Genomic DNA, 11,142 nt, shown 5'->3' on the forward strand with positions numbered 1-11,142 from the left:
TTGAGTAATAAGCTAAAAGCCATTCTTGCTGGTCTCCTCTTCAGATGAAACCTTTGAAAGAAGTCACCAGTGATGTTTGTACTTTTTAGACCCTCACACTCTGAGGAAACTTGAACATTTATTTAATTTTTTAACTTTAATATTTCTTGAAGCCTCACCACTCAGAAGAAGGATTTTACCAGCTTTTAGCCTTCTTTTCTTTCTGAACTTTTCAGCCCTTTCCCCCAGAGCATCTTCTGCTACTTCTCCCTATGCTTATCATGTAGCAGTAAGAGCAGGGGTGGGCACAGCACCTATCTGTTGGCACAGCAGCTGCTAGCTGCTTAATACCCATTGCCTCTCTGAGGGTAGAGACTCCCAACTACACTGATTTCCCAGATGAGGAAACTACCTGAGAGAAGTTAAGTAATTTCCTGACAGTCTCAAAGCGTAGAAAGTGCTAGAGCTGAGACTCAAACCTTGGGGTTTTGATGGTAGCATCTTTACTTGTTCCATCTTCCTGCTGTCAATCGGGTATCATTCTGCCATATTCTTCATGTTTATATAAAGAAAGGATAGATAAATAGAAATGAAATTAGGATTGCCTTAGTGATCTAGTGTGCATAGCAAACCACCCTGCAATTTAGTGGCTCAGTATTTATTCAGGCCTAGAAACCCTTTAATGCTTAGTAAAAGATTTGCTACCCTGGCCAGTTTCAGAACTACTCCCATACTTCTAGTTATGTAATTTCAGTGTAAACCAGCTGTTGCATTATGTGCATCAGTAAATATGGTCAATATTATTTCATTCCTTTGTTAGGATGTGTAGTCCCGTGTGCTTGGCACATGTAGCCACTTAATGAAGACTCATGAACGGAAGAATTAAATGGTGGTGCTCTTCGCTTAACACTAGCTCCTCTTTCTGCCCGGCTTAGGTATTTGGCTCGAGTAGGAGATCTTGAAGCTACTGACACTGAAGACCCAGATCTGAATTATGGGCTTGTTGTGGACTGTGGCAGCAGTGGCTCTCGGATTTTTGTTTATTTCTGGCCAAGACATAATGGGAATCCTCATGACTTATTGGACATCAAACAGATGAGAGACCGAAACAGCCAACCAGTGGTTAAAAAAATCAAGCCAGGTACTAAATGGAATTTATATCATTGTCGATCTCTTTTATCTGCTGCAGAAATGAGAGAAGAGAAGAGGGAGAAAGAAAGCTACCCTTTTCTTCTGGAGATTCTGGATAATAGGAGGGATTCATTGTTGTCCTACTGTTATGAAATAAATAAATGATTAGGACCTAGACAGACCCTTATGGGATATCAGTCTTCAGAGTCTCTGTGATCTGCTGTTTAATGAAAGTATTCTATCTTACTTAAGGAATCTCTGCAATGGCAGACACTCCAGAACATGCCAGCGATTACCTTCGTCCTCTGCTGAGCTTTGCTGCTGCTCATGTGCCTGTGAAGAAGCACAAGGAGACCCCCCTTTACATCCTCTGCACGGCAGGCATGAGGCTTCTTCCCGAGAGGTGAGACACAGGAGGGTGGGTGACATGAGAGTTGAAAGTGCAGTTTCATGCATTATTCTCTGTAGTTCCCTGATCTGAAGGCGGGGTGCGGGTACATCACACAGAGTTGACAGGTGGCAAGAAAAGCCTTCTTGCTCAAAATAGAGCGGAGCCAATCCTGCAGCCCGTTATTTCACAATCAGTTATCACACATCCATGGCATTTGCTCCTTTGGGATCAATATCTATTTGAGATGGCTGTAATGATTTTTAGTTTTGATTAAGGGTTAGGAGCAGCGGTGATGGTGATAAATTTGGATCATTATCTAGCACCTAGAAAGTGAAAGTGTTAGTCTCTCAGTCATGTCCAACTCTTTGTGACCCCATGAACTATGGCCCACCAGGCTCCTCTGTCCATGGGAGTTCCTAGGCAAGAATACTGGAGTGGGTTGCCATTTCCTTTTCCAGGGGATTTTCCTGACCTGGGGTTCGAACATGGGTCTCCTGCACTGCAGGCAGATTCTTCACTAGGCAGATTCTTCACCATCTGAGGCACCAGGGAAGCCCAGAGTGGGGGCATAGTTTCACAAGGATGGTAGGAAGGTCACCTGAGGGACTGGGTACCTGGGGGGCTCTGGTAAGATTTGAGTTTTCTCTGTAACTTTGCCTGGCTCCCTGGTGACAGCTGGTGCTGCCTGCAAACTCGGTCTCCATGGCTTGAGACCAGGTTTTTCATCACTTGTCAGGTAAGTTTTTTCCATATGACCTTGGCAGTTTAGCCTGGCATTTTTGTCACCTAATCCTAGAGGAGGAGGAAAAGGAAGAGGCAGTGGCTATACTTAGGTCCGATCCCTCCTTGTTGGTGATTTCTCCCCTTTGACACCTCCCTGACCCCTCTACACTTACTGTGGTCTTGGGGGTAGGAATGAGCTCTCTTAACTTGAACATCCATCCTTCTGGAATGTCTACAGTCTCATAGTCATCAGTATTTTTTATTAGCTTAAATATTTCCCCTTGATAATTAGCAGTTCCCTTTGCACAGAACTTCATTTTGTATATTTGGCCAATAGCAATGCAAACCTCTGTCATGTGTACAGGGCTCCATTCAGCCTGTGCCAGACATGCCACACAATACAGTGTGTGCCAGTGCTTCTTTCGGTGCCTGCTTTCCTGCTGCTCAGACACAGGCTTACTGGCTTACTCTCTGGTTTACTGTTGAGAAGCCATTTGTCATCCTTAAAGGCCTTCTAGCTGCTTATTTTCACAAACATTTTGGTTTTAATCTTTTTGTTGTTTTTACTTATTTTTAAAACTGAAATTTATGATGTTATTGCTAGAACCTTACATCATTAAATTTTAAAAGCAAAACAGAAAAGTTATTATTCTACTGTCTTATCAAAACGGTTTCATTTTGTTCTATTCCTTTCTATCTGTACATCTATGTGTAACTTCTACAAAATCGTTATCATACTACACATGCAATTTAGAATTTTTGTTTTTGACAAAAGTAATACTTCATTCTTCCCAGGTGATTTTCCAGGTGGCTCAGTGGTAAAGAACCCACCTGCCAATGCAGGAGATGTGGGTTGGATCCCTGGGTTGGGAAAAACCCCTGGAGGAGGATATGGCAACCCACTCCAGTATTCTTGCCTGGGAATTCCCATAAACAGAGGAACCTGGCAGTCCATGGGCTTGCAAAAGAATCGGATACAGCTGAGTGATTAAACACCACCAGCACCACCATCATTCAGAATTTTAGAAACCCTCGGGAGAGTGTGGATGGCACAGGTGGTGCCACATCATGGGCTCTGTGGATGGACTGAGGTCTCACAAACCAGGAAGGAGGTTGGAGGGCCAGAGAAAAAGCTGACTCAGAGGTCAGAAAGGCAGAGCCAACCAACAGGGCAAAGATTTGGCCACATTTTGTGAGCAAAGTGGAGCAAAGGAGAGGATTGCCCCATCTCCTGGCACTGCCCATCCTTTCCTTTGTCAGAGAAGTTTCTATTTAAACAAAACCACCCCATTAGCTCCACCCCATTTGTCTAAGATGTTCTCTGTCATCATGGAGCTCTGAATATTAATATTTATTTTATCTTAAGAATTTTTAAAGAACTTGCCTTTAACTTGTTTTTTGATCACCTCTTTTAATAATGCCTAGATCTATCCTGTGGAGAAGGCAATGGCACCCCACTTCAGTACTCTTGCCTGGAAAATCCCATGGATGGAGGAGCCTGGTAGGCTGTAGTCCATGGGGTCGCTAAGAGTCGGACACGACTGAGCGACTTCCTTTTCACTTTTCACTTTCATGCATTGGAGAAGGAAATGGCAACCCACTCCAGGGTTCTTGCCTGGAGAATCCCAGGGGCAGGGGATCCTCATGGGCTTCCGTCTATGGGGTCGCACAGAGTCGGACACGACTAAAGCGACTTAGCAGCAGCAGCAGCAGCAGATCTATCCTGGGCTTATGAAACCTCTAAGATAGCTATAGTTGCTGACGTAAGTGTAACAGTCACTGCAAGAACCTGTTTTATATAATTAATGCTTTGTTACTTATTAGTATTTGTGAGAAATATTCAAAATAGGGGTGGATCACCTGGACTGTATTTTGGATTTATTAGCAGTATGTTTTATTTCTTTGCCAAAGGCCTAGACTAATAGAATTTATTCTACTGCCTTTTCATTTTGTAATAGAAATAACTTTAAAGAATTACAAAGTGATATTGTAAGAAAATTATAAAGTGACAAGGAAAAAAAACTTTATTATGGGAAATTTCAAATATATATAGAAGTAGAGGAAGCAGTGTAGTGAGTCCCCATTTACTTACCACCCAGCTTCAGCAGTTGTCAGCATTTTGCCATAGACAATTTTTATTTTTAAAATAAAGAAGCTGTATTCAATTTTAGAAAACCAATGTTCCATCTTGTCCTGTGAAATACATGAAGAGTGTTTTGTTTATTAATATAAATTGGGATAATATTATATATACTGTTTTCTAATCTGTTGGAACTCGAAATCTTTTCATGTCAATACAGGTAGATGGAAATTGATCTCATTTCTTTTAACATCTGTATGCTATAACATTGTATGAATATACCATAAATTATTTAGCCAGTCACTACTGATGTACATACAGTTAGATTATTTCCAGTTTTTCACTGTTATAAGTAATGCTGCAGTATTTTTCTTCTTTGTATTCTTGTCTGATGAGTTTATTGCAATAGCTGTCTTACAATACAGTTACTAGGTCAAAGGTTTAAACGCATTAAAAACTTTGATACATAGTCCCAGATCACCCTTTAGAAAGATTGTACCAGTAATGTACATTTCAAACAGCAGAGTGTGTTGGTGCCCATTCTGCAACATCATCACCAGACCAGCAAGCCCTCTTCTTTGGGTATTTGGGTGTTCTTTGGTATCATCTTTGGGTATGCTTACTGAAGCATATTCAGTAAGAATGGCAAAAATAGCACTTCTTGTTCCCCCTATGAAGTTTTTATCTTAAAAATTTATTGTATATAACAGTGAGCTTTTTTAGAAACTACACTTGACATTATCTTGGAAGATTATTACTTTAAATGTAATTTTCACTTTCAAGGGCTAACATTCTTTATCAAGTCATGTTGACAACCAGTATAACCAGCAGAATATTTTTGTAATGAGTAATTTTTAAAATCCAAGACAATTACTCTTATTTTCAACCAGCATTGTCTCTAGATTCATATTATTACTTCTAGCTGTGTTTCTTTGCTTGTCCTTACCTGATCATACTAATAACATAAAACTTTAGAGGACAGAATGGCCCTGTAGATTAAAGCTTCAAGCATCATCCCCAAATTATGACCTTTGGATTTTGATCCTGCTCTGGCTTTTCCAAATGATAAGATTTTTATGAAGACAAAGAAAATCAACCCTTGAAATATGGAAAAGGAAATTTAAGAGTTTATGTAAAGGATCATATAAAAACTTGTGGGCCAAAGTCTTCTTCCTGTGTGGTGATGTGTTTTTGTATTGTGTAAGGTCTGAGGATGAGAGTGTGTTCCTCAATTTAGCAGCCTCCTTTCATGGTGGTTAGGAATAGCGTAATTACATTTATTTTATAGATTATGACACTGTGCTTCAGTTTTCTGCAGCTTATCCATACTTAGCCTGTGAGAGGCATAGAATTATAGTCTCATCTTTTAATACTATTTGAATTGTAGCATTATATAAAAGATAAGTATTACTGTTACCATATTGCCTTTTAAGAGGGAGGCTATGCTTTTGAGTAATTTTAAGACTTTGAAATTGAAGGGGGTACCAAACAGAAGCAGGGATCAAGTGGCTTGGGTCGGTGAAAGTGGGGTCTAATAAGGCTAAGTAGAAGGTCAAATTGAGGCTGTTTGTGAGAAGAGGGTTTAACCATTAACTGTTAGGGCTTTTTTTTTTTTTTTTGGTTCTTTCTTGCAGGAAGCAGTTGGCTATCTTGGCTGATCTAGTGAAAGATTTACCTCTGGAGTTTGACTTCCTCTTTTCTCAGTCTCAGGCAGAAGTGATCTCTGGAAAGCAAGAAGGTACTGGGCCTTGAGCAGTAAAAGCTTGCACTTGGGGTTTGTAGCTTTGGGGTGGAGTTGCATGCGTGGTCTCATGTTGCCCAAATGTGCCCTCTATGATGAATTATATTTCCGTTTCTTGAAAAACAGAAAATTGTTTGTCTTCTAGTTGCAGTTCACATTGAGGAACAGATTGACCTTTTTCAATCTCAGTTTTACATTTTTCAGTCCTAAAATTCCCATTAGGTTTTACTCTGTTTTTTTTGCTGAGACTCTTTCTATTCATTGGAAGAATGCTCTTATGTCCTGGCTGTATAGCTGCCTTGGGGCTTCCCTGGTGGCTCAGACAGTAAAGAGTCCGCCTGCAGTGCAGGAAACTCAGGTTCAATCCCTGGGTCAGGAAGATCCCCTGGAGAAGGAAATGCCAACCCGCTCTAGTATTCATGCCTGGAGAATCCCGTGGACGGAGAGGAACCTGGTAGGCTACAGTCCAAAGGGTCACAAAAACTCAGACACAATAGAGTGACTGAACATTTTTCATAGCTGCCTTATTTGATAATTCCAACACCTGTGTCATCTCAGGGTTGGCATTTTTTCCCTTATGGGTTGAGATTTTCCTAGTTCTTTGTCAAGTCGTTTTATATTGTATCCTAGATATTTTGAATATTACATTGTTAGACCATGGGTCTTGTTTCAGTCATGAAGGGAATGTTAATTTTTTTGTCTTAGCAGACTGGTTAGGTTCAGGCCTTAAGTTCTGACCTACCTTCTGTGGACTGTGATTCTTTTGATTCTGGCACTGAGATTAGGATTTGTCCTGTGTGTGTGCCAGCCAGTGACCAATCTGAACCTGGGCACAGCCCATACAAATGGATTGACTAGCCAGTAGGTCAGTTCTCAGAACCTTTGATATGTTGTTTAGAATCAGATCACATATGTGAGCCCAGGAGTTTCTACACCACCTCATTCCCAACTCTCCACTATCTCCCCAAGACTTTCTGGTTCCCTGCAGCTCATTTTCATGGTCCTTCAGTAGGAAGTCAGGGGGTTAATTTGCCCAGTGTGCCATGCATTTCCCACAACTGCCTCTGTATCCAGGGCTAAGTGGTAGAGGACAGAGGGAGAAAAGTGAGCAATAGGACTTGGCCTCAACTCTTGAGGCCATAGCTCCTCTGGTCAGAAAGGATTCATACTCCTCAGAGAGATAGGCATCTACCCAGTCTCCCCCTGTGCTGATGCAGGATTGCCTGGAGTAGCAGAGAATGAAATTTTTTAGAAAGGAACTCCCCCCACCCCTCCCTTCTGAACCTTTGGAGTCCCCTTTTATGGTCCTTGGACCACAAAACAGGGCCTTGTAGTTCTTTCTGTGCATATCTGGTTTTGTATTTCAAGCTGGTTTTCAGTCCAGGCCAGACAGTATCTGAGGCGGGAAAATGGGAAACTTGCTGCAATTTTGGTGGTACTTTAAAGCCTGATGTCTACCCCAGCGTGCCTTCTGTCATTTACTTTCAGACTCCTCAGACAGCTGTTCTGTACATTCTATCCAGAGTTTATACTTTATTAGTGGAGAGACAGGGCGAGTGTGCTTAATTACTTCTGTCTTGCCCAGAGCTAGAACTCCAAGATTTACATCTTTTAACATTTATTTTTACGCATTAATTCCTATTCATTGTAGGAAATTTAGAAAATGCAAATAATTTTAAAAGGGAAAAACATCACTAGATAAAAAATTTTTAATTCATACATTAAGACTGTGGAATAAAATACTATGATCACTTTTTTTCCAGGAAAAGGGGGAAAGAGCAGCTGTGGAGAGGTGTACACATGCTATCACAGTAGAGAATTAAGCAAGGGCTTTTATGTTTCTTACTTAGGGGTTTATGCATGGATTGGAATCAACTTTGTTTTGGGAAGATTCGACCATGAAGATGGTGAGTGATACTGTCTTCTTAAGACAGTTCTAAGGGCTGAAGGTCTGTGTCATAACCAATCACTAGCATGTAAGTGCTAATTTTGATTTGTTTTTTTCCTTCTTTTTTCAAAACTTAACATGCTTCTTTTATTGCTTTTTAACTTTCCTCATTTATTTCAGTCCCAATTTGCTTTCTTTTATGGCTTTTTAACTTACCTCATTTATTTCAGAAGCTGATGCTGAGGCTCCCCAGGAATTGGTGACAGGACGCAGAAGGACAGTAGGGATACTGGATATGGGAGGAGCCTCTCTCCAAATTGCTTATGAAGTTCCTACCTCAACTTCTGTCCTTTCTCCACAAGAGGTATTTTACCTTTTGGGGAAATTCAGTTGCTAGGAATGCCCATCTTTGAGAAGGAAGGGCCTATGTTTTGACTTAGACCAACTGTCCTGGGTCCATATATTGCTTCAGATCATTGCTAGCTTATGTTATCTTGGGTCAGTTACCTCTCTGAGCCTCAGGTTCCTCATGTGTGAAAAGAGAATAATAACAGTATCTATTTCATAAAGTTGTGAGTATGAAATAACCACTTGTATAAAGTACTTAACAAGCTGCCCAATGTGTAATAAAAGCTTAGTACATTTTTAGCTATTATTATTATACTACTTATCTGGAAGAGTTGCCTGAGGATTAAACATGATAATGTAAATCCCAGAGTACAGTGTTTGATAAATACTTATTCATTAGATGTTATTCCCTTTCTTTTACTGATGATTCCATTCTTGTGCTTCTGTTATTCCTTGCCTTACTAGAATGTAAAGAATGCATTTTGAGGGAGAAGTTTTATTATACGGAAGAAAAAGAAATAAGACATTTTTCAGCACCTAGTATGTGCAAGACATAAGACATGTTACACTGCCCCAAAAGCTTGTGCTCTATCAGTGGAGACAGCCTGTGGTAACAGGCAGACCACGACAGTTCTGTAATTTGATCTAAACTAGGGTTTCTCATCATTGGCACGATTAGCATTTTGGGCTGAATAAGTCTTTGTTGTAGAAGGTTGTCTGGTGCATTGTATGATGTTTCACAGCATCCCTGGCCTCTATCAGATGTCATAATGCCCTTATATCCCCCAAACTCCCAGTTTTGACAATTAAAAGTGTCTTCAGACACTGCCAGTTGCCCCTGGCGGTGCAAAATCACCTCTGGTTGAGCATCTTGGGTCTAAACAGAGAGCCATGGCAGTGTGGGCACTGGCAGGGTGAACCACATTCACAAAGGCTTGAATAGGTGCCTTCCATGCTGCCTTCATGGAAAGTAAGGTATTTACCTGGTCCTTGGATGATAGCAGCCTTTTGTATAGTGGAGGTTAAGGGAAGGCCATCTGTATGGAGGTGACAGTATGCACAAAAGCACAGAAAAAACAGCAAAGAGCCCAGAATGTCCAGGGAATGATGAATAGCCTGTTGTAGTATAGGGTTTTTAAGTGTGGTAATAGGGAATGCTAGGAAGTGATAAGATAAAGAAAGTTAGATCATGAGGAGTTTTGGGAGCCATGCTAGGGGATTTGGCTTTTTTATCTGTAGATAGTAAGGAACAAGCAAACTTTTTTGAGTAGGGCGGTCATACGGGCTTAAGTTTCATCATCTATGAAATAATTAAACTCTGAAAGTCACCAGCTCTGAATTTTGTGACTATGTTAATCGTGTGACAAGGTTAGGGTCATTTTATGTCTTTGTTTAAAATAGCTCTATGAAGATGAAAGAATGCTATTAATACAAAATGTCTTAAAGAGTAGTCATAGCAAATGAAACCTGGTGTATTAGCAGTGTCATACCTTTCTAGAAATCAACCAAAACTAAAATTTCTTTTACATCGTATTGCAGGAAGAAGCTGCCAAGATCTTGCTGGCTGAGTTCAACCTGGGCTGTGATGTGCAACACACTGAACACGTGTATAGGGTTTACGTCACAACCTTTCTGGGTTTTGGGGGGAACTTTGCCCGGCAGCGCTATGAAGATCTTGTATTGAATGAAACTCTTAACAAGAACAGGTATGCTTGACATGGGATCTATGATTCTGAAATAGAATGTTGTCAGGCTGCAGATATTTGGGAGAAATGGTTACATCCTACCAAGATATTAATAGACATGTCCTTGCTTCCTCTTTCCTCACCACCCCTGCCAGTGGGGTAGCTTTGTGTTGTCGTTCAGTCGCTCAGTTGTGCCCAACTCTTTGTGACCCCATGGACTGCAGCACACCAGGCTTCCCTGTCCATCACTGTCTCTCGGAGCATGTCTATTAGCAGTCCCTCTTGATCTTCATCGGAGTGCCTTCTAATATTTGTTATTAGGACTTAGAAAAGCACAGTGTCTTATTGAAGTGCCCATCTTCAGACATGGCATCACAGGATAAGTGAGCTCAATTAAGTCATTAATTTAAATTGTGTAGTATAACGTAGCTTCTAGAAGTTTCTTCCACATGGAAGTGCTCAGAACCTGTTTGCCGAATTACAGTGGAGTTGCATTTGACGTGGGACTTAAAGATTCCATAGCGTGCATAAAATATTCTCTCTTTAAGTTCAGAGTAGACACTTTTTCCTCTAGCACTGCATGGATCACTGATTCTTCATTTGTGTGCCAGATAAAGTATTTAAACCATACAAAAAAGATCTTCACGACCCAGATAATCACGATGGTGTGATCACTGACCTAGAGCCAGACATCCTGGAATGTGATGTCAAGTGGGCCTTAGAAAGCATCACTACGAACAAAGCTAGTGGAGGTGATGGAATTCCAGTGGAGCTATTCCAAATCCTGAAAGATGATGCTGTGAAAGTGCTGCACTCAATAGGCCAGCAAATTTGGAAAACTCAGCAGTGGCCACAGGACTGGAAAAGGTCAGTTTTCATTCCAATCCCAAAGAAAGGCAATTCCAAAGAATGCTCAAACTACCGCACAATTGCACTCATCTCAAACGCTAGTAAAGTAATGCTCAAAATTCTCCAAGCCAGGCTTCAGCAATATGTGAACCGTGAACTTCCTGATGTTCAAGCTGGTTTTAGAAAAGGAAGAGGAACCAGAGATCAAATTGCCAACATCCGCAGGATCATGGAAAAAGCAAGAGAGTTCCAGAAAAACATCTATTTCTGCTTTATTGACTATGCCAAAGCCTTTGACCGTGTGGATCACAATAAACTGTGGAAAAT

The 11,142-nt window shown here is 40.8% G+C and overlaps 1 protein-coding gene across 4 annotated transcripts in view; it reads left to right on the forward strand.

Annotated features, from left to right (window-relative positions):
• The window catches only part of ENTPD7 (ectonucleoside triphosphate diphosphohydrolase 7), a 35,929-nt gene that overhangs the window by 13,203 nt on the left and 11,584 nt on the right, over positions 1–11,142 (forward strand). For 3 of the 4 annotated variants that reach the window (XM_025274131.3, XM_044935101.2, XR_006547971.2), the window contains 6 exons: positions 915–1,120; positions 1,363–1,513; positions 5,939–6,042; positions 7,896–7,952; positions 8,164–8,297; positions 9,821–9,987. In XM_025274131.3, the coding sequence (XP_025129916.2) occupies positions 915–1,120; positions 1,363–1,513; positions 5,939–6,042; positions 7,896–7,952; positions 8,164–8,297; positions 9,821–9,987 (819 nt within the window). The remainder of the gene's footprint in view (positions 1–914; positions 1,121–1,362; positions 1,514–5,938; positions 6,043–7,895; positions 7,953–8,163; positions 8,298–9,820; positions 9,988–11,142) is intronic. The other variant, XM_025274132.3, reaches the window with a different exon arrangement.

This window comes from Bubalus bubalis, chromosome 23, assembly GCF_019923935.1.
Source record: "Bubalus bubalis isolate 160015118507 breed Murrah chromosome 23, NDDB_SH_1, whole genome shotgun sequence".
NCBI lineage: Eukaryota > Metazoa > Chordata > Mammalia > Artiodactyla > Bovidae > Bubalus > Bubalus bubalis.